Here is a 24,910-nt window from a genome sequence, read left to right as displayed (position 1 = left end):
AAACTGTTTATTATTTTTGCTCTCTTTTAACGTCCCTTTATCAATATTTGTTCCAACTGTTGTGAAGGGTGTTTTCTTCACCAGGGAAAGAATTCTTCGGTCATCCAGCACAGTTGTTTTCCGTGGTCTTCCGGGTCTTTTGGTGTTGCTGAGCTCACCGGTGCGTTCCTTCTTTTTAAAAATGTTCCAAACAGTTGTTTTGGCCACGCCTAATGTTTTTGCTATCTTTCTGATGGGTTTGTTTTGTTTTTTCAGCCTAATGATGGCTTGCTTCACTGATAGTGACAGCTCTTTGGATCTCATCTTGAGAGTTGACAGCAACAGATTCCAAATGCAAATAGCACACTTGAAATGAACTCTGGACCTTTTATCTGCTCATTGTAATTGGGATAATGAGGGAATAAAACACACATCTGGCCATGGAACAGCTGAGAAGCCAGTTGTCCCATTACTTTTGGTCCCTTAATAAGTGGGAGGCACATATGCAAATGGTTGTAATTCCTACACCGTTCACCTGATTTGGATGTAAATACCCTCAAATTAAAGCTGACAGTCTGCAGTTAAAGCACATCTTTTTAGTTTCATTTCAAATCCATTGTGGTGGTGTATAGAGCCAAAAATGTTAGAATTGTGTCAATGTCCCAATATATAAGGACCTGACTGTATTTTATAAAGGTATGCCCCTTGTTGGCAAGCATTTTGTGTTGTCCACGTCGCTGCTGATGGAAGGTCATGTGGCCATCAGCAGCCACCTTTGGAAAGGACCTTGATGTGGACAACACTAAAGATTTGCCTAAAAAGGGGGCATTGCTTATGAAATATAGAAAACAGCATAAAATATAAAAAAAGACTATATTATTATGTGCCATATAGTCATCTTACATGCACACTGGTAAACAGTAGCCAGAAAATGGCCATTCCCTTTAACACTGCACTGAGATTTTCCTTAGAGGGATAAAATCCAGCCTTTCAAAGAACCCACATGAATGTAGTAACCTTAGACGGGTTAGTTACAAACAGAAAACATCAGTTTTTATGAGACGCCACATAACATGGTCACCACAGCCAACCCATATATTAGGTTTTACACTACATCTGATGTTGACATGCTGAACTACATCAATAATCCACTAGGAAAACCTACTGTAAGTCACATTAGCATACTTACCCTGCTCTTTCTTAAGGTCTGTTTCTGACATGGTTACTGGTAAGAGAAGTTCTCCGGGTGGTGGTTGTATTGAAACAGAAAATCGGTCATCTTTGGTGCTACAAGAAAAAAATAAAAAGAAATATTGAATGATCTTCAGCGAGTTACTTGTTTTACCTACTTGAGTGTGACAAGTGGTCTTGGCATAAGCGGGTATCTGACCACCATCACTCCACATGTTGATTTATTTTTATTTTAAGTAGGCTTTGTCTGTAAGGAATGAGATGCAACATCTCTGAATGACTACTGTCTACAGATGGGTGGCTCTGGTTTGGCTGATCGATTTACACTACTAGAATCAGTACCTTTTGAGAGTAAGATCTCTGATAAAACTCGAGTGATACTAGAACAGGCCAGAAAATTCATACAAGATAGCAAAGCCAAAAAAGACATCAGCTCACCGCCATACAAGAGAAGTCTATTCATGTGTATCTCTGTAAGCGTGGATGCATGGGGGATTCACCGGGTCAGATCTGGGGTATAGCAGAAGGAATGCAGAAGATTGCCATCATCCAAAGTTAAGTTTTTTTCCCCCCTCTGATCTGAGGTCTGATTAACATGGGGGTGGGGTCTTATAAACATAGGGGTCTGATTTGAGGTCTGATTGCGGGTTTATAAACATTGGGGATCTGATCTGAGGTTTGATTGGGGATCTGATATGAAGTCTGAATAGGAGTCTTAGTAACAATGGGGGTCTGTTCTGATGTTCGGGGGTCTTATAAATATAGGGGAGCTGATCTGAGGTCTAATTGGGGGTCTTATTAACATTAGGGGTCTAATCTGAGGTCTGATTAATATTGGAGGTTTGATTGGGGCTCTGAGCTGAGGCCTGATGATTTTTTTTTATTATTTTCCTACTTTAAACTGCGTCTTAGGCCTCATGCACCTGACCATTTTTCTGGTCCGCATTCAAACCGCATTTTTTGCGGCTCGGGTGCGGACCCATTTACTTCAATGGGGCCGCAAAAGATGCGCACAGCACTCTGTGTGCTGTCAGCATCCGTTGCACCGTTCCATGGCCCCACAAAAAAAATATAGCATGTCCTATTCTTGTCCGTTTTGCAGACAAGAATAGGCATTTCTACAATGGGCCGCCAGTTCCGTTTTTGCAGATCCACGGTTTGCGGACAACAAAAAATGGCACGGTCGTGTGCATGAGGCCTTATAGGGTGAAAAATACAATGCTAACTATGCTATTAAATTCCTCAGCTACTAGAAGTTTATTACAGGTTATGGAGATCCAAAGATCACAGTATCTTGCATGCAACTCCAACAAGAACATAACTGTAAAAACTTGTATAAAGCGCCTCTCACCCTGACCATTCATATTAGTATTCAGCAGTTTTTTTTTCTCCTGCCCCTAAAGCTGCCTATATGCAGCAGATAAACATTGGCTAATTTGCTGGCAATTAAATGTGTATATGGAACTACAGATTGTCACTGCTGATGGGATAAGAGAATCAGGCATGCTGGTTTCCTAACATCAAAAATAGTATATGGGATACCGCGCACCTCCTCTCCGATAAACACACTGATTCCCCCACTACAGGCAGCCTCTAACACATGTCAATCCAAATCCGAGATTACCTTGCTGTTGATACTGTATCTGTGGCTAATATTCTCTTTATCCTTCTCTGTGGGTTTTAATTTAGGGAATATCGGTCAGGTATCTATAGCATTGAGCGCACCCCGGCCGGTGGCGCCGCTCCGTATAGTTCAAAAGCTTGCGCTCACGTGGAGCAACTAGTGACGTCACTATTCGAGCAACGGATAGTCATAAGTGCCAAATTTCCAATGCGTTTCGAACAATACGCTGTTCTTTGTCAGGGAATAAATTTAGCTCCCATAGATACCTTACTTATATACTGCATCGGACTTCCTATTTTAACCCTTCCCTCTCAGTCTCTAGTAATCGACACCAGTAAAACCACCAACGATCTTATTATCTACTATTTATGACAGCATATAGCTCCATTTCTACACCTTACTGCAATTTTCATGCTCTCGATCTAATCAAACGCAAAAAGCTCTATTTCAGCATTCAAACCCATAGGTGCTAATGTGTTCATATTAAAGATCCATTCTGTTTCTGCTCTTGACATAATCCCCTCCTCGTTTATCCATTTCAGATATCTTCAAGCCACAAAATGTGGACGCTCCAAATTTACTCTAGTGTTTTTCTACATAATGCCTTGATAGTGAGTGCCCCTCAAATTTTCTCTGAATGTTATACACATGTTCTCCTATTCTTTTCTTTAATTGCCTTTTTGTGCGGCCAATATAGATTTTTTCACATGGACATGTGATCGCATATATTACCCCCTGACTATGGAAAGTAAGGGTACTTTCACACTAGCGTTATTCTTTTCCGGCATTGAGTTTCGTCTTAGGGGCTCTATACTGGAAAAGAACTGATCATGCTGCGGTTTTATCTCCGTCCAAAATTCCAGAACGCTTGGCGGAATGCCGGATCCGGCATTTTTTCCCATTGAAATGCATTAAAATTACCGCATTGACGGATCCGGTCTGCACATGTGCAGACCTTCAAAAATGTGAAAATAATAAATACTGGATCCGTTTTGCCGGATGACACCGGAAAAACTGATTCGGTATTGCAATGCATTTTTCTGACTAATCAGGCATTTTTCAGACTGACATGACATGCGTTTGCATACAGTTTGCCTGATCAGGCAGGCAGTTCAGGCAACGGAACTGCCTGCCGGAATCAAACGACGCAAGTGTAAAAGTACTGTTATGTGTTGTCTAATCTCGTATTTATATGATCCATCTTCGTTTTCTATTTCAACTTGTTTTTTATTATTTGGGGATTTTTTACACCCCATACATCTTTTACATGGAAAGAAGCCTACCTATGTTTTTTGCCTTCCGATACACAAATCTCAGAGTATCTGGAATATAAGTTTATCTTGTATGACCATTATAGGATATAATAATAGGTGGAAAAGTTTATTTTATTTTTTCTTGTTTATACATTTTTATATCTTTTTTATCTTTCAACAGGGTTTTTCTGTTCAATTGTCCTATTTTTACTTTTTGCGCTATTAATTTTTCTTTATCATATCCCTTGGACTTAATTTTTTGCTGCATATATTCCGCTTCTTTTTTATATTCTTCTATTTGGGTACAATTCCTTCTAATGCGTAAAAACATGGATTCTTGGTATGCTTTCGAGCCATCGTGGAAGATGACAACTTTCTTAAGAAATAAAGCTATTAGCGTCAGTTGGTTTTTTAAATGTTTTGGTACATATTTTATCCCCCTCAAATAAATAGTTAAATCTAAAAAAAAAAGTATTTCTTTAGTGCTAAAACTAGGTGTAAATTTTAGATAATCTTTTTTATTTATACTTTAAAAAAAAAACTAATAAAGCTTCTTCACCAGATTCCCAAATAAAAATCACGTCATCAATAAAACGGCGCCAGAGAATAAGGCCCGCACGGAGCTCACCATTTGGATTCATAAAAGGTTCTTTCCACCATCCCACATATAGATTGGCGAACCCCGGTGCCAAGAAGGCCTATAGTGTCTGGAATAAATAGCTTAACTAACTCCCTATCAAAATATGTGGATCAACATTTGTAACCGTGTGCTCAATCGCTCCCCACTTAATTAAAAAACACTAAGCATGTGCTGCAAATTCTGAGTGATATAAGGTGTTAGGCAGGGTATATAATAGGTATATTAGATTGTTAAATCACTAAATATGGTTATTGAAAAACAAAAGAATGTGATGCAGCGCAATTTTTCTTACATAAAAAAGGTGAAATGCCAAAAATGCTAATTGAACATTTAGGGGAATGCATTAGGTTTATTTTGCAGTGGAATTATTTCATTTTTAAGGAAGAATTTTACCTCCAGACATGGGGGGCCGCGATGGGGACGAGGTTTGCAACGGGGTTCGCCAATCTATATGTGGGATGGTGGGAAGAACATTTTATACATCCGAATGGCGAGCTCCGTGCTGGCCTCGTCCTCCGGCGGTGTTTTATTGATGACGTGATTTTTATATGGGAAGGGGCGAAGAAGTTTTATTAGAGTTTTTTTTAAGTATAAATAAAAATGATTTTTATCTAGAATTTACACCTAGTTTTAGCACTAAAGAAATCATTTTTTTTTTTTTAGATTTAACTATTTATGTTGAGGGGGAAAAAATATGTACCAAAACATTTAAAAAACCAACTGACGCTAATAGCTTTATTTCTCAAGAAAGTTGTCATCTTCCACGATGGCTCGAAAGCATACCAAGAATCCATGTTTTTACGCATTAGAAGGAATTGTACCCAAATAGAAGAATATAAAAAAGAAGCGGAATATATGCAGCAAAAAATTAAGTCCAAGAAAAATTGATAGCACAAAAAATAAAAATAGGACAATTGAACAGAAAAACCCTGTTGGAAGATAAAGGAGATATAAACTCACAGAGAGATCACTTACAAAATAATGATGTTATGATACCACACTCCACGATTACTACATAAGTTTAATCCTAATATTTCGGATCGCTGTTGGAGATGTAACACAGAGGAAGGTTCACATATCCATATTTTATGGGAATGCCGGATTATAGCCCCTTTCTGGGCCATGGTACAAGAAGTTCTATACAACCTGTTTGAAGTAAGGTTCCCCCTAGACCCTTACACATATTTGCTAAATATCCCACAAATACCTCTGAAGAAACACTTATTGAAGTTAATGTTATATGTTTTGACTGCGGCTAGACGTTTACTGGCTAGATTTTGGAAACGGACAGATTGCCCGTCACGGGCTGAACTCATCAATAGTATATTAGAAGTCAGACGCCTTGAGCATATGTCGGCTACATCGCTTGCCTCGGTAGATAAATTTGACCGAGTCTGGAAGCAATGGGACCTGGTGTTTGATGCTTCAGAATGACTGAGTCTCCGCCTTACCCCACCCATCCTAACCCTACTGTGTCATGTCGTGTCACTCTCCTTTGTGTGTCCAAATTTCTCTTTCAGTAATTCTTGAATGATTTTCTACAGTTTACACGAAAATAGACACACTGTTATTATAGTAATCTGTAGACTCCTACTACAGTACTATTTTTCCATGATTATTGTATCTGTATTTTCTCGAATATATGCATTGTAACGATTTATTTACATAAAGATGTGACATATGCCATCTTCTGCTCAATGCCCTTAGTTATATCTCTGTAACATGAATAGTGTGCACCAGAGAAATTGTTTTTTGTATGTACATGTTTATTCTTGGAAATATTTTCAATAAAAAGACAATTTATTAAAAAAAAGGATATATAAAATTGTATGAACAAGAAAAAATAAAATAAACTTTTCCACCTTTTATTATACCCTATAATGGTCATACAAGATATTTTAAAAATATCATTAACAGATATTGGGGCACTCTGAAAGAAGACAAAATAATTGGAACTTATATTCCAGATACCGAGATTTGTGTATCGGAAGGCAAAAAAACATACCGTAGGTAATATGATAGCATCCACAGGGGCATGTATAGCTATGGATAGTAAAAAGATGGAAAATAAATGCGCTGTAAAAGGCTTCTTTCCATGTAAAAGATGTATGCAGTGTAAAAAAATCCCAAAATAATAAAAAACAAGTTGGAATATAAAACTAAGATGAATCATATAAATACGAGATTAGACAACACAAACTTGCCATAGTCGGGGGGGTAATATATGCGATCACATGTCCATAAGAAAAATCTACATTGGACGCACAAAAAGGCAATTAAAGAAAAGAATAGGAGAACATAATGTGGTGTCTCACAGGGTGAAGTAATTGAGGGTATATATGTGTCTCCCAGGTTCTTAGCATATGCTGAAGAAAGTTATTTAGGAAAGGGTTAAAAACCTAAGCCTGGGTCCTGATGAGCTGCACCTGGGGAGTTGCTAGAAAACTGGGCTGACAACACACTTGCTCAGAACTTCCTGGGAGTGAGAGAAGCCACATCTCACTGAGGGACCCTGAAGGCCCAGAGCCTGCAAACTGCAAGTATCACAGGTTGCTGTTCAGACAGCGTACTTATTTTGGGTGGACTGAGGATAGCTCATCCACGTCCTAGAGAGGGACCTATTGTTTAGTTAGAGCCTGGACAAGGCTAGGTGTTCTGTTTATGTTTTTGTATTTTAATGCAACCTGTGAAATAAAGCTGGCAGGACGCCAGTTGAAATGCACTTCTGTCTCCTGAGGTCTCCTTCTGTGAAATACTCTGACTAATCCCCCTACCTTTTCACCTCTGGAAAGGTGAGCTAAATAACGGACTGCCACAATATGTATAATAATCAGAGAAAATTTGAGGGGCACTCACCGTCAAGGCATTATGTAGAAAACCACGAGGGTAAATTTGGAGGGTCCACATTTTGTGACTTGGAGATAGTTAAAATGGATACATGAGGAGGGGATTATATCAAAAGTATGTCAAGAGTAGTGTTGAGCGAAAGCGACCTGCAAAGTTCGGGTCCGTACCGAACTTTACAATTTTGGGTACCCGGACCCGAACTTTGCCGGAAAAGTTTGGGTTCAAGTTCGGTGTTCGGGCATTTAATAAAGCATGGCAGCCAATCAACAAGCTTTTAAGCTGTGGGCAGGGCCGCCGTCAGCACCCGGCCAAGTGTCGGGGCCCAATATGCCCGCTCACTCCTGCAGCTGTGTTCTGCCTGCTCTGAATTTCACCATGTGCACTGCTGGGGTGGGCGGCCCCAGGACTCAGAACAGGGTAGATGGAGTTTTGGTAGATGCCATGATAGAATGGAGTTGTTAGAAGGAGGCCTGTGATGTCACTGGACACATGCTTCTTCATGGTCACATGACGAAATGTGGGAAGTGCTGACAAACCCCGACTGCAGCAGCTTGTGAGAGGAGGGGCTGTGTGTGCAAGCAGCCCAGTGAGGTAGGATGTGCTGCCGTCCACAGAGCTTCATAGGGAGCAGGTGAGGGGCAGCATATGGAGCTCATATATGAGGGGGCAGGTGGCGTGGAATCTGGTGCAATTAACGGGGTTTTATAGTACAGATCCGGGTGTATTCTGAGGGCCATGATTTGTGTGTGTGTGTGTCTCTGTCTGTCCCTGTGTGTGTCTAAGGCCTCATGCACACGGCCGTTGTGCACCCGCATACAGCGGGTCCGCAATACACGAGGCACTTGAATGGGTCAGCAATCACGGAGATGCGGAAGCACTACGGAGTGCTTTGTGGTGTTTCTGGCCGTGCCTCTGCACCGCAAAAACATAGATCATCAACTAACGGATCAACTTGAATGGGTCTCGATCCGTCCCAGCCGCCGCACGGACGTTGCCCGTGCATTGGGGACCACAAATTGCGATCCCCAATGCACGGAACGGACGCACAATGGCCGTGTGCATGAGGCCTAAGGCATTGCTTGGACTCCATCCCACAGTCTAGCCAGTGCCTAATTGGTTACAGTGTAGACCACCTTCTGTTACATGTTGATAATTCCCTTTTAAACAACAGTCCATGTCTCCTCAGTACTGGGAATCAGTCGGAGTCATATTAGAAGGTAACAAAAGGTTGGAGCATAACTAAAGGTGGAATTCCCTTTTATTAGATAGAAGTTGGTTGACAATCGCACAGGTGTCCACACACAAGGACACACACACTGGGACGGTCAAATACACACAGGGACGGGGACACACACACATAAAAAGGACAGACATATACGTATGTGTCCATCCGTGAGTGTGTGTGTGTGTGTGTGTGTCCGTCCCTGTGTGTATTTGACAGTCCCAGTGTGTGTCTCCTTGTGTGTATGTGTCTCTCTCCCTTGGTGTGTGTGTGTGTCTCCCTTGGTGTGTGTGTGTGTCTCCCTTGGTGTGTGTGTGTGTGTCTCCCTTGGTGTGTGTGTGTGTCTCCCTTGGTGTGTGTGTGTGTGTGTCTCCCTTGGTGTGTGTGTGTGTGTGTGTCTCCCTTGGTGTGTGTGTGTGTGTCTCCCTTGGTGTGTGTGTGTGTGTGTGTCTCCCTTGGTGTGTGTGTGTGTGTCTCCCTTGGTGTGTGTGTGTGTGTGTGTGTGTGTCTCCCTTGGTGTGTGTGTGTGTGTGTGTCTCTCCCTTGGTGTGTGTGTGTGTGTGTGTGTGTGTCTCCCTTGGTGTGTGTGTGTGTGTGTGTGTGTCTCCCTTGGTGTGTGTGTGTTTGTGTCTCCTTTGGTGTGTGTGTGTCTCTCCCTTGGTGTGTGTGTGTCTCCCATCGCCATGCACACAGTGTTCCTATATCTTAACGCAGCTACATCAGGACGTTCTGTGTGGGGCAAGAAGAAGATGGAAGAGGAGGCAGCGCCGCCAGCATGAAGTCCGTGGGAGAGGCACAGGGAGGCACACTAGTGTTATCTGTGGTTTTACATAGGACTGCAGGTAACACTACCACATTATTAGCACTACTGTCCTCTGTGGTTTTACATAGGACTGCAGGTAACACTACCAAATTATTAACACTAGAGTCATCTGCGGTTTTACATAGGACTGCAGGTAACACCGCTACATTTTCTGTACTCAGATAGCCATGACTGTGTTATCTGTGCTGTTACATAGGACTGCAGGTGATATCTACTATATTATCTGTACTCAGAGAGTTATCACTGTGTAAGGGGGCCCACTGAGACTTTATCGCCCAAGGGCCCACATGAACCTGGAGCCGGCACTGGCTGTGGGAACTTAGAAGCCATCATAGCCATGCCTAGTAATGGTATGGCTGTGATTGGCCGATGCATCATGTGACCCAGCCTCTATAAAAGCTAGATCATGTGTAGCACCTCCCATCAGCTCTGAGTAGTGCAGGGACAGGAAGCAGGCAGCTGAAGTGAGGGAGAGTGTTAGGAATCTCATCTGGCTATTTGTTCTGTTGGTGACCTATAGTAAATCTTTGCACCCCTGACAAAGAAATATAATAATTAATCTGGCTGTTAATTCTGTGGGTGACTTATAGCGATATTTTGTGGGTGCAATGCACCATCTTTGTACCCCTGACACAGAAATATAATAATCGGGCTGTTAATTCTGTGGGTGATCTATAGCGATTTTTTTTGTGGGTGCAATCCACAAATTTGTACCCCTGACACAAAAATATAATAGTTAATCCGTCTGTTAGATTGGTGTGTGACATATTCCCATTCTTGTTGTGAGGTACACCTACACTGCATCCGTGACCTGCAATAAATAGTTAATCCGTCTGTTAGTTCGGTGGATGAAATATACCCAATTTTTGTGTGAGGTACACCTGCATTGCATATGTGACAGGGAAATTAATATAGTTAATCCGTCTGTTAGATTGTTAGGTGACCTCAAAGAATGAGGAGAGCATCAAATAAGGGACGTGGCCCCGGTCGTGGTGCTGCTGGAGCTCCTGTTGCAGGGAGAGGACGTGTTCGATCTGTGCCAGCTACACGCCCAAATGAAACGCCTTCCTCAGGTGCAAGTAGGGGACAGAAGGTTCAGCGTTATTTTGTAGGCTGGAATACCGGTGTACGAATAGGGAGGCCAGAACAAGTAAGGGCGGTAGTAGATTGGGTGGCTGACAGTGTCTCCAGTTCCTTCACATTGTCTCCCACCCGGTCCCTTGCTGAAAGCGCAGAGTTGGCACCTGCAGCCCATGGGCATCTGTCTTTCACCTCACCCCCTTGCAAATCAGCCAAGCAGTCTGAGCCCCAAGTCATGCAGCAGACTCTTATGCTTTTTGATGACTCTGCTGGCAGGGTTTCCGTGGGCCATCCAAATAGCCCCGCCCCAGAAGTGGAAGAGATTTAGTGCACCGATGCCCAACCACTTATGTTTCAGGATGTGGACATGGGAGGACCACCGCAGCACGTCTCGGATGACTAAGAAACACAGGTGCCAATTGCAGCGGCTCTCTGCAGTGTGCAGACTGGCAAAGAGGACAGGGGTGAAGAGTGGGTGGAAGATGATGTGGAGGATGATGAGGTCCTAGACCCCACATGGAATAAAGGTCATGCGAGTGAAGTGTGCAGTTCGGAGGAAGAGGTGGTGGTCACACAGCGCCAGTCGCACAGCACAAGAGGGAGCAGTGTGCAAAACCAGAGTGGCAGTCCCCTAGCCAGTACGCCTGCTACTGCCCACCGCACCCAGGGACTGAGCACACCAAAGCCAGCTCTAAGGAGTTCCCTGGCGTGGCAGTTCTTCAGACAATGTGCTGAGGACAAGACGCGAGTGGTTTGTACGCTGTGCAATCAGAGCTTGAAGCGAGGCATAAATGTTCTAAACCTGAGCGCCACCTGCATGACCAGGCACCTAAATGCAAAGCACGAGCTGCAGTGAAGTAGACGCCTCAAAAACCACAAAAGACCTCGGGCTCCTCCTGCTCCCTCTACTGCTGCAGTCTCGGCCTCTTCCTCCCCCTCTAGAGAGTGACAGTGCCACCCTGCAAACAGAGGATGTGGCAGCAACGCCACCACCGTCATCAAGCATCTCCACACTGTCCCATGGAAGCGTTCAGCTGTCATCTCGCAAACACTGGAGAGAAAGAGGAAGTACCCCTCTACCCACCCGCGATCCCTGGCCCTGAATGCCAGCATTTCAAAATCCCTGGCCTTTGAAATGCTCTAATTCCATCTGGTGGAGATGCAGACTTTTAAAAACCTTATGGTGGTGGCTGTCCCACAGTACGTGGTTCCCAGCCGCCACTACTTTTCCAGACAAGCCATCCCTGCCCTGCACAGCAGGGCTAAGTGGAAGCACAAGGCGAAGGCAGATGAGGAGGAAGAAGTCCTGAACGCAGCTAGGGCACCGGCAACCTCAGAAGGGAGGGTTAGCTTGGCCGAAATGTGGAAAAGCTTTGTCAGCACGCCACAACAACCAGCCCCACCAACTGATATGGAACGTCTTAGCAGGAGGCAGCATTTCACCAACATGGTGGAGAAGTATGTGTGCACACGTCTACACGTACTGAATGACGGGTCTGCCCCCTTCAACTTCTGGGTCTCCAAATTGGGCACATGGCCTGAGCTTGCCCTTTACGCCTTGGAGGTGCTGGCCTGGCCTGCAGCCAGTGTATTATCTGAACGTGTGTTTAGCACGGCAGGGGCCGTCATTACAGACAAATGCAGCCGTCTGTCCACAGCCAATGTGGACAAACTCACGTTCATTAAAATGAACCAGGCATGGATCCCACAGGACTTGTCCATATCTTGTGCTGAATAGACATGTATACCGGCTGCACCCAGCCATTGTTATACTCCAGCGCACTTTCTCTTTGCATTCTCTTTTCTATTTGCCAATGTTTTGAAGTCTACCAAAATTTATAAAAGTAAAAATAAAAAAACAACAAAAACAGTGTTGGCTACCTCCTCCACCACTTCTACCTACACCGCCACGTCCACCGCCTCCTCAACCTCCTATTCCAAGATTATAATTTTTTATTTTTTTTCTATTCTAAGTTATTTTATGTCATTTCCCTATCCACATTTGTTTGCAGGGCAATTGTCCTGCTCTTACCCCCATTTTGCTTTCTTTTGCAGCCCTCTAGCCCTTACTATGACTATTTTACAGGCATTTTAGTGCCCCAAAGTTCGGGTCCCCATTGACTTCAATGGGGTTCGGGATCAAGTTCGGGTCCAGAACCCGAACTTTGAGCCGAAGTTCGGCCGAACTTCCAGGTGTTCGCTCATCCCTAGTCAAGAGCAGAAAAATAAGATCGTTGGTGGTTTTATTATATGATTTCTAGAGACTGAGAGGAAAGGGTTAAAATAGGAAGTCCGATGGAGTATATAAGTAAGGTACCTATGGGAGCCAAATTGATTCCCTGACGAAGAACAGCGTACTGTTCGAAACGCGTTGGAAATTTGGTGCTCACGGCTATCCATAGCTCTAATAGTGACGTCAATAGTTGCTGCACGTGAGCGCGAGCTTTTGAACTATACGGAGCGCAGCCACCGGCCGGGGCGCGCTCAATGCTATAGATACCTGACCGATAGTCCCCGAATTAAACCCACAGAGAAGGATAAAGAGAGTATTAGCCACGGATACAATATCAACAGCAAGGTAATTTTAAATGATATGTGTTAGTGGCTGCCTGTAGTGGGGGAATCAGTGTCTTTATCGGAGAGGAGGTGCGCGGTATCCCATATACTAGTTATACTGTGACGGTTTCTCTTTAAGCAGCAGGGAGAGCGGTAATGCTGCGATACCGCAGCATAGACCGACAAGGAGAGCAGAAGCTCCAGTGGAATAGTGTTAGTATATGGTTTGTTAACATGTCTGACCATATGTAGTGTTGAGAAATAAACTGCTGCCAATTGTTGGTGAAAAAAGCCAAACAGCTGTCTAATTGTGCGTTAGACAAAAATATAATTTTTCAGAACCTCCTGGTAGATTCCTTAGGTACAGCAATATTCAACTAGAAGAGATTCTTCAAATTACCAGAATTTCTGTATTAAAAATAACAAATTATAGGAATTTTACAAAAGTTTCTTGTAATATCAGAAACTTGACACATGCAGGCAAGTGTTTTATAGACAATATAAGCCAACACAAATGATTGATTATAATTATAATGCAACACCCCATGTAAGGTATATACTATTCCATGAATTCCAAGACTATGGTCACTATTGATTTTGGATAGTTGTTTGGGTCCCATTATAATCAGAGAAATATAATTACTTGTAATAGAAAATCAATTGCTTAATGTTCATGATATTTAAAAGAATATTTACAATAGGTTATTGATGAGGGAAGATTTTTAAGATGGCAAAAAAAAGAATTGTCTGCGTTATTGATGTGTACGATATTCATTCACATAGGTCAAGAATAATATTAATAGTGTTGATGAGAATGGATCGCGTTATGAAGTCCTACACCCAAAAAAATCACCACGTTAATACAGTATCTACAATTAGCAATATACTCAAAATGTAATAAATGTACCGTATTTATCTGCTCTTACAACACACTATATGACATCCATGGCCAAAAAATTTGTTTCACTGTAATATTTAATTCATGCCATGTGATAAATTGCTGAGGACAAGCCAATTACACTGCTATACAGACGTGTTGCAGTTTATTACCTATATTAGCAATCTACTAGTAGGTAGTGTAAAAAAATAAAAAATAAAAATAAAATTGGCAAAATATGTAAAGATGTGCCCTCCCATTTATTATGGAAAAAAAACAAAAAAAAAATCGATAAAAAAAAATAAAATCTAATCTACACCTGATCGGTACTGTTGTGTCCATAACAACCAAAATAATATAATTATATTATTTTTCATCCCGCTTCCCAAATAAAAAAAAATGTATCAAAAAGTCAAATACCTCAAAAAATGGCACCAATAAAAACATCAACTCATGAAAAAAAAAAACCCTCTCACATAGTTATAAATTAAAAATGTTGGGCTCTCAGAATATGGCAACACAAAACCCTTTTTTTTCTTAAAAAGTAGTAAAAATATAAAAAGAATATACAGTATAAATTTGGTATTGCTGTAATCACACTGACCCGCAGAATAAATTTAGCATCTCAATTATATTACATGGTGCACACCATCAGAAGCCGAAAAAACAAACTTAGAACAATATACGGTGTATACCGAAAAATGGTGCCATTAAAGGGCATCTGTCAGCAGTTGTGCGTCTAACACTGGCCGACCTGTTACATGTCCACTTGGCAGCTGGAGGCATCTGTGTTGGTCCCATGTTCATATGTGCCCGCATTCCTGAGAAAAAATTAAGTTATAATATATACAAATGATTGAGAGGGCCAGGCAGTGTAAATGTCATCACACCTAGCTATCCCTGTCAATCAAAGTGGAGAGGGTGCGGCAGTTGCAGAGAGAGAAAAGCCTCTAGGTGTAATGGCAACGCCCCCATTGCTCGTAAAAGCTTAATCACATATATTAAAACACCATTTTTATCATTCAGCGATGCAGGCACATAACATGGGACCAACACAGATGCCTTCAGTTGAAAAGTGCACATGTAACAGGTCAGCCAGATTTATAGGTACAAATCTGCTGACAAATGCCTTTTAAAAACTACAACTTGTCCTGCAAAAATAGCGTTCATACAGCTAGATTAAGGAAAAATGTAAATGTTATAGAAAAATAAATATATGATCTATAAAAATGTAAAAACCCAGTAAAGAAAAAAAAAATAAGAAAAAACACTGGGGGTCATGTAGTAACTTTCTATGTCAGCTTTTTGGTGGAGAAAAGTCTAAAAGTTTGAGTCAAAATTCATGTTTTTTCAGCATTTTATGACGCCATTGACACTTTTCCGAAAAGTGGGCAGGAGTGTGCAAGGAAAGGGGTCCATGGGCAGGAGCCCTGCTGCCCGATTGAGACTTCTGATCTGGCACCTGAAGAGCAGAAGATTCAACAAATTTATAAATAAATTGGTCAGCTCTTCTGCCAGGCCTATAAAAGCCACACTGTTCTCTAGGACCTAAACAGCTGCATCCTGAAGGAGTAAATGTCAAGTCTATTTTATGTCCTTTTTGTGCCGCTTCAAAACTCTCCCGAAAATTTCAGATGTTCTTATTTCTGTAAAATTGACTTTGAAGAACTAGCTTCCGACTAGTTTTTTTTTTAAAATACATTTTGTGACTACAAGTCCCATCATACAGGAATTGATCTTTTCTCTACAGCACAGGTAACCAGCGTTTGCTATGCAAAACACACAGCCAGAGATTGGTATCCAAAGTCAATTGATCTGCCCATTACCACCGTCTCCCAGCCCCCACAGGCTCTGCTATAAAGCTATTGATCTAAACTCTGCCGATCGGTTTCCATTTTCTGATTTTGGGCAGGCCAATTAAGAATGTGAATAATTGTGATTACACCGCTTCAGGATCAATTACATCTGATGTAAGACAGAGCGCTCATACCGGGGCGACCCAAAAGAAAAGGATTATGACGATTGATGCTTTTATGTACTATGGTTCTTGAAGAAAGTATAGAAATAATGGTGATCTCGCCAAGAAACCGATTTGTAGTTAAAGCCTTTACTCTCCAAAGCGGAGGCCGTGGAAGGAAAAATGGTGTGCCGTGCATTCACCGCCTAGTGTCAGTAGGATTCAATTAACCCATGTTTAATAATCCTGATTTGGAGTCATTTAGCTTATTATGGGCGATTTGACTAAATATCACAATCAACTTTTCCCTGTTAGGCTGCCTGTACGTGGAATGGTTTCAACGTGCTTCTCCCGCCGAGGCGCCACAACCGCTACCTGTACAGGCAGTAAGTATTTACTGCCAACTGTTTGATTCTATATAGACTGGAGGGTACTTAAAAGGAACATGCGCAGTGCCCCCCACTGATCCTGAGGTTGGGGGGCTCGGTTCCCCGTCCTGATTGAGCAGCAGCTCTAGCGTGCACCCTACCACTCCATTAATTTTCTATGGGACTACTGGAGACCGTGCAGTACAGCGCACAGCTATTTTCAGCAGTCCCTAAGAGAATGAATGGGAATATATTCAACCGGTCAGGGTCAGCGCATTTCTGTGCTCTGGATTGCTGGGGTCTCAGCGGTTGGGTCCCCAACGCCCCAGCCCACGATCATTTAGTTAATCTCTATCCAGTGGGCACATTATAGGGTTTAAACTTGGCACAGCCACTTTAAAGAGGATGTCTCATCTTGACAACCAATTGAACCTAATGTGGGGATCATCTGATACCCACAGTGATCGGCGGTTACTGCCAGGGGAGCTTGCGTTCAGCCATAGATTTACCTGCTGAGACTGCTGCAGGGGAAAGGTAATTTAAATTAATAGCTTATATTATTTATTTGAAAGCGCCGTTAAAAGGGTTTTCTGAGATTATTATTTTTTTACCGATTACCTATCCCCTGTATAGGTCATCAATATGTGATCGGTGGGGTCCAACACCCAGGACCCCTGCAGATCAGCTGTTTTGAGAAGGCAATGGCGCTCCTGTAAGCACCGGGCCTTCTCCCTGCTCGCCAAGCACAATGTTGTACATTGTATAGCGGCTGTGCTTGGTATCGCAGATCAGCCTACTTTAATTCTATGGGGCTGAGCTGCGCCTAGTCAACGTGATGTCATTGGCCTAGGAAAAGCAGAGAGAAGGCTGTGGTGCTCACAGGAATGCTAGTGCCTTCTCCAACAGCTGATTGGCGGGGAGTGTTCATGCTCGGAGCGCGCAGTGACGTCATCACGCTGAGCGCAGGTCCTTTTCAGTCCAGAGAGAAGCGACTGCCTCTGTATGTACAAGTGGATGAGGTGAGTATTTTTTTACTTTTTTTTTTGTGTGCAAAAACTAAACTTTACAGCTGGGGAGCATTATGGGCCACCATGGGGGACATTACTACTGCTGGGGGTCACTATGGGGAACATTATGGGCCACCAAGGGGGACATTACTACTGCTGGGGGCCACTATGGAGGACATTATTACTGCTGTGGGCCATTATGGGGGACATTATTACTGCTGGGGGCCACTATGGACGATATTACTGCTGGGGGCCACTATGGACGATATTATTACTGCTGGGGCCCACTATGGGGGACATTATTACTGCTGGGGCCCACTATGGGGGACATTATTACTGCTGGGGCCCACTATGGGGGACATTATTACTGCTGGGGCCCACTATGGGGGACATTATTACTGCTGGGGCCCACTATGGGGGACATTATTACTGCTGGGGCCCACTATGGGGGACATTATGTGTACTGAGGGTACTGCAGGGGTTGGGATCTTTATTAAAAAACAAACAAAAAACACACTGAAATTCATCTGTTTTTAATGGCCATTTTTAATGGACAGTCGGCCAGAAAATAGATGCACAAATGGTTGAAAAATGGCCATGAAAATCTGAGCGTTTTTGAGGGACTTTCTTTTTCATCATGTGCATGTAGCCTTACTAGATATAGCTCACAGAAGGCAAACCCCGGCAAGAATATGGAAAGGGGTGGATTCCACGAGAGTACAAGTCTAAGGCTAGAAAAAAGAAAAATTCCAATAAAAACGGATAAACTGGCCATTTTAACTGAATTTATTTCACCGATGTCTTTCTGAGAAATGAACGTTAAAAACTGACCTATTCAATTGTATGGGGGCGGTCAGTCAATGAAAAACGGACAAGATAGGACATGTTCTATTTTTTGATGTCTGTTACTCACTGGCCGTCAAAGAAACTGCCATGAGAATAACCCCATAGACTACCATTGGCTCTAAAACGGACATGTGATAGCCGTGTGCATGTAGCCTAAAAATGGTTTTAATTTTTATTTTATTTTACTGTCTTAAAGAGGACCTGTCACCTCTGCTGACATGTATGCTTACTAAGTACTTGCATTCCATACGAAATGACAATTCTGGAGCATTTAGGCTTATGATTGTGTTGTGCCGCTCCTCTATTATTCCTACTAGAAAATTATGAATAGAATTGCCAACAGGGTGTTACCAAATGGGGATGTATTGCTGCCCAGTCTGAGAATGCCCAGTTACTGCAGTGGTAGACTGAACGGGGACGTAACCTTTTGACAAGAGGAATGATAATGCCCAGTTGGCAATTTATCCATAAAATTCTAATTGGAATAATAAAAGAACGGCACAGCATACAATTATAAGAAAATATGTCCTAGAACGGTTATTACACGGGGAATGCCAGTAGTTATTAGCTTGTCCCTATGGGGCAGTAAGTCCACGGTCTTGTCTATGATGTGTTCCATAGTCATTGGGTCACTGGTAACATTTCAGTGCTGCTGCGGCTTGGTAATTGGACCTCTACTGTATGAATATGGAGGATTACACAGAGAACTACTTCCTAAAAGTGTACATTATATGTAGGACGTATAAGACATGATGCACCCAACATTGTCATTGAAATAACTTTGCTGGGGATCAGGACACGTAACATCCAGCGAGAAGGAAATCTATTTCTAGCGTGGCTGGTCAGAAATATTGATCGGCCTGGTTTGTCTAATAGGAAAATAATAAACAATTACTTTGCCATGCCAGAATAAGTAATCCGTTTTTATATATCTGATACAGCAACACTCCCTAAACATAAAGGTGATGATCTGCATAAATCAATGCTCTAGTTACCATGCTTGTATTTATCATTGCGAGCATCCTTTATTCAACATGGTAACAGTCAAATAGTCCCATCAATAAACTGCCTGCTTAACACCGGCGCCAATTCCTGAATGATATTTACAATTACTCATAGACTTCATGTTATTTATGACATTCTATAGAATCCATAATGTGCAGGTACAGCTGGCCATACACAATGTCAACCAAACTCACCAGTTTTGGTGGGACCAGACAATTTTAGTGGTGTCCAAACTCTCCTATAATGACAGAATTCGAGGGGAATGTCAACATGCCTGATCCTTTGGTCTTAAAGGGATTGTGCCAGCATTAAAGGGGTATTCCCATCTAAGACAATGGGCGCTTATCACTAGGATATGCCCCCATAGTCTGATAGGTGCGGGTCCCAGAGTTGGGATCCACACCTATCTCATAAACGCAGCCGGAAACAGAGCCGGCAAAGTGGTGGATGATGGTGCCAGGTCCGGCCACCACCAAGAGTTCCTACTGGCCTGTCAAAAATAGCTGAGCGGAGTGCTCGGCTATTTTCGGAATCCCCATAGAAATTAAAAGAAAAACTCCTTTAACCATAGAAGAGTGACGGCAGAAAAAGACCACCTGGTTCATCTAGTCTGCCCTTATATTATTTCTTTTTTTTATCTTAGGATAAGAACTCACATGATAGTACGAAAAAGCAAATTTTACAATTTTACTACATATTGCCCATTTATGAAGGCGTTGGAGTCGGAGTGTGATAAAATGCAGGAATCGGAGTCAGAACTCCACAGCCCTGCTCATCTGATCGTAGGGGGTACGACTCCCGACACCCCAGCCGATCACTCCTGTGATTGTTGCAGTCTCTTCCTAGGCCAGTAACATCACATTCATTGGTCACGTGGCCTAAGTTGGAGCAGCTCAGCCCCGTTCAAGTGAATGTGTCTAACCTGCAATACCAAGCACAGAAGCTATCCAATGGACGGCTCTGTGCTTAATAAGCACTTACCTGAGCACTGCGGCCTCCTCAGACAGTTGATTGGCCGGGTTCCCAGGTATCGGTCATCCGCCGATCTGATATTAATGGCCTATTCTGAGGATAGGTCATCAATATCAAAATCTCTAAAAATCTCTAAAAAATTAATCATGAAAAAGTATTTAATTTTGTAATTTACTTTGTATTACAAAAACGCGCCAGTTGTCAGAGATTATCTTTGTTTCTTCATTATGGCACCTCTGGTGTTTAATCTGCATAGTAACGTGAGTAATGTGTAAGTCCACCAACTGAGCTGGATAAACAGGGTCGCACATGCTCAGTTTCATCTTTCAACTGCCACCAGCCTCCGAGACATACAGTCCATGAGTGGGCCATATGTCCCTTGATCGCGTGCAGGGGAGTGCACAGCATCATAAGTTACTGTGATACTGTGCACGTTGGGTCGCCCGCGGGACTATTGTCCCGCACTCATATGATCATGATCTTATGAGAGCAGGACAATAGCACAGCAGGCGGCCCGACGTACACAGTATCATTGAAATCTACGATGCTGTGTGCTCCCGTGCGCACGATCAATGCCGCTCCGGGACATATGGCCCGCTCACGGACCGTATGTCTCGGAGGGCTCACAGTCGTGTGCAAGGGCCCTTATAGAGAGAGGGCTGCAAGAAGAAAGGTCATTGCCCCGAGCTGCAGAAAAAGGACACACCCACAGATCTACAGAAAAGGGATATGCTCCCTGAGCTGCCAACCTGAAGAGAATCTGGCAGAGCAACTGCAGCAATGAATGGGGAGATCTCTGGATCCATATGAGGTACAGGGCTGGTTCTAGCTTTGTTAGAAAGAAATTGCCATGTTCTATATACTATATTTTACATCATTAATGGCACAATTCATGGGAGACACTGCTGCCAGAGGATTCTTCGGCCAACAGCTATCTCTGCAAACCCTCCCATGCATATGTGTGCCCAGCTTGGCCGAGCATGCATATGTAGTAAATGGGGATAAAGTCACTACCAGACAAAACTGAAACTTGTCCTTCCTACTGGATCCACTATTGATGTTGGCGTAAAAAACTGCATCAAAACCCGCAGCAACGTTTCTCCCCCCCCCCCCCAAAAAAATAAATAAAGAAAGCTGTGAGTGAAACCATCCTTAAGGTTGTCCATTTGGAATTGTGAACCAAACAGATTATAAGTGCAGTCCCTCAAATTGAAAGTGAGATATTGTGTTATATTGGGGGCCATGTAGGCCCCGTGCACCGCCACTGCTCATAAACCCTGTCTTCCCCCTACTGACGCTTATCTCTCTTTACATACATCCATTCAGCCAGCATCAAGCACCGTATTTATTTGATTAGTTAGTATTTTTTCTTCTTTTCCTGCTTCATTAAGCGCAAATGAAATGCTGATAACATGTAATAATGAATGGTTCTGACTAAGCTTTGGATAAAGGACTTCATGATTTTCTATATTCTTTGTTTAAGGGTTTGTCTGGAATACTGTCTGGGATGCAAATGGAAAAGTAAGAACTGCGCTAAACAATGGCAACATGATGACGTCACGTCTGTGCGGCTAAGTGACTGCTCATGTGATGAATGGACATCATGTTGTTCATTTTGTAACCAGAGAGTACCTGAGAGACAAGGACAGCAACGACATGGGAAAAGGGAGGAATTTATAAAGGTACATTACATCAAGCAACATTATCTTAAAGGGGTTGTCTCACCAAATGCAAATGCCATTTATCATGTAGAGAAAGTTAATACAAGGCACTTACTAATGTGTTGTGCTTGTCCATATTGCATCCTTTGCTGGCTGGATTTATTTTTCCATCACATTATACATTGCTTGTATCCAGGCGTTACGACTAGAGATGAGCGTATTTCTCAAAAATTCAAGTCGGCCGGTTCGCTGAATTTTCAGAAAAAATTTGGTACGCTCCAAATTTATTCGCGGTGAATAGAGTTAAAAAACAGCTCTTTCCTGGCTGCAGAGAGCCTTTATAGGGGTGTAGAACACTGTGCCTTGCAGTAACAAGCATAGGGAGTCTGCGGTGGTAGTGAAATAATACTGTGAGTCAGTAGGACATGTAGATGACAGGGGTCTCTCTTAGAATCACTACCCACTTCACTTATTTGGGCAGTTACGGGGCCAAAACTGACCAAATAACTAAAGTGTGAACTCAGCCTTACAGGTCAATGTAAGCACCAGGTATAAAGAACCGTGCAGAGGCCCAAGATCCTACTATAGCGTGAAAGAGCGCACTCCTTACATAAAATCACTGATTCCACATAGATGTCTACAGAACCTGTCCTATTAAACACATACAAATAGAGCCCCCCCGACAGAGTGGAGAGGGTGTCAGCAGTAAGTTTGGGTTGACGTCACTGATTATTTTGCCCTTCCTCTGATCAGTCAGAATAATAACCCCCAAAAAACAGATCCGGTTTGTGGAGCATACGCCTTCACTGGGTCAGAATTTGGTCAGTAATCCAGCAGTATTGCTAAAGCCACAAAAAACAGGAGTGGATCCAAAACAGAGATGACACGTGAATAGAATATTTGCATGTCTTCTGTGTTTTGTACCCACTCCTGCTTTTGGCTACCAAATCATAAGCCAATTCTGATGCAAAATAGGAAAAATGTCATGCAGGCCGTACAGCTGTTACATGGACAGGATCCGTTGTGCGTCTCATTTTTCCTTCCTTCGGACAGATCAGAAGAAGGGTCAAATAAATGAGGATGTCAGCCAGGCCGAAAGGCAAAATAATGGCCCAGTCATGAAGTGAGGAGGGTGGGAACAACATGAGAAGTCCACAGAGTGGCCCTTTGACATATTGGTGAAGTGGAAGCAGCATGAGGAGACCACAGAGTGGCCCAATGACAGAGTCTGGAGGTGGCAGCAGCATCAGGAGGAGGCCACAGAGTGGCACAATGACAGTGTGCAGGTGGCAGCAGCATCAGGAGGCCTGAGTGGTAAGGTGGCAGCAGCATCAGGAGACCACAGAGTGACCCGTTAACAGAGTGAGGAGGTGGGTGGCAATACCAGTACCAGCTGAAGATAGTGGGCGAGAGAAGGAGCACTTGGCATCAGGTGTGTGGCATCAGGCGGGTGGCAGCATCAGAATAGTAGCGAAGGCAGGTAGCCAGAAGAAACCGGTCTCTTTTCTTAAAGTGTTGGTGTGGCACCATGGATGATCTAGTCTGATTCATCAGGCATAGATGGAAATCCTGGCTGATCCACGCCTGATTCAACTTGACAAGGGTCAGCTTCTCCACATTTTGAGTGGACAGGCGAGTTCTTCTTGGGGTAACTATGGCCCCGCCGCACTAAACACCCGCTCTGATGCCACACTACTGGCCGGTCAGGACAGATTTTTTTTTGTCACATCACAGGGCTGGTTGGCTGCTGATGGACTGCATGCATGGCATTGTGGGTGATCCCTCGTTCCCAGAGTTTCTTGCTCCATGTCCTAACACATGCAGCAGCCATTTTAGGAAGAATTTGATTAGTTACCACAAAGCGTGAGGAAATTCGGATTCGGGGCGAATCAAATTTTTCCTGAAATTCGGATCGAATTCCATTTCGTAAACTTCAATTCGCTCATCTCTAGTTACGACCACCCTGAAATCTAAGAGCGGTAAACGTGCTTGCACGCTATAGGAAAAGGCGTCAGACTCTTTGGCGGGTGGGACCGTGGGAGTGCGCATAGGCTGGCGCTTTTTCCTATATTGTGCAAGCACGACCACCACTGCTGGATTGCAGGGTGGTCGTAACCATGGAAACGAGCAGTGTATAATGTGATGGAAAAAATGAAACCAGCCAGCAAAGGATGCAATATGGAGAATCACAATACATTAGTAAGTAACTTTCTCATCATGATAAATGCCATTTGCTGAAGTGAGACAACCCCTTTAAGTCCAAATAACTTATCCATCTGTAAAAATCACCTTAAAAAGGACCTATACAAGGCAAGACCGGCACTCACTGAATGCGATATCCTTCTCTTTTTTTTGTCACACGAAGAACAACTGTAACGCGTTTCGGCTCGTAAGGTGAGCCTGTTTGAGAAAGGCTCACCTTACGAGCCGAAATGCTTCACAGTTCTTCGTGTGACCAATAAAAAAAGAGAGAGATATTGCATCCAGTGAGTGCCGGTCTGGTCTTGTATAGCAGACATGGGAGATTGATCCGGGACACGTGCACCACGCCACTGAACAAACGGAGTGCCGACTGCACCATTATTGCTTAAAAAGGACCTGTCATCTCTCCTGACATACTAAATGGAAAATCCCAGCAGACGTGGCTTGATCTTCAAGAAATTTTATTGTCATAAATCAATATGTCCCATCATCTAGGACGCGTTTCGGCAACTGCCTTTTTCAACAAGTAAATTTACATGGTAGGAAACAGATATATATACAGACATCAATGATTAAGGATAGAGAACCTCCCAGTAACATCCACGCCCATAGAGGGCGGTACATTTCAAATTAATATACAGATAAAGGGTTAATCAAGCAAGCAAACGACACTGGTATTAGAACACATACTAATAGTATAGATAATAGATGGTAAATATATTATTTTTTAGACATCCACTATCCATTGAAGAATTTTCTCAGCCACGCTGGTATTTACCATCTATTATCTATACTATTAG

General features: G+C 43.0%; 1 protein-coding gene across 1 annotated transcript in view; it reads right to left on the bottom strand.

Annotated features, from left to right (window-relative positions):
* AP3B1 (adaptor related protein complex 3 subunit beta 1) overlaps positions 1-24,910 on the bottom strand; it is a 287,452-nt gene that overhangs the window by 36,145 nt on the left and 226,397 nt on the right. Inside the window, 1 exon segment of the mRNA XM_040419630.1 lies at positions 1,169-1,266. Coding sequence (XP_040275564.1) covers positions 1,169-1,266 — 98 coding nt within the window.

Source organism: Bufo bufo, chromosome 2 (genome assembly GCF_905171765.1).
Source record: "Bufo bufo chromosome 2, aBufBuf1.1, whole genome shotgun sequence".
Taxonomy (NCBI): domain Eukaryota; kingdom Metazoa; phylum Chordata; class Amphibia; order Anura; family Bufonidae; genus Bufo; species Bufo bufo.
This window is presented reverse-complemented; position numbering and strand designations above follow the sequence as displayed.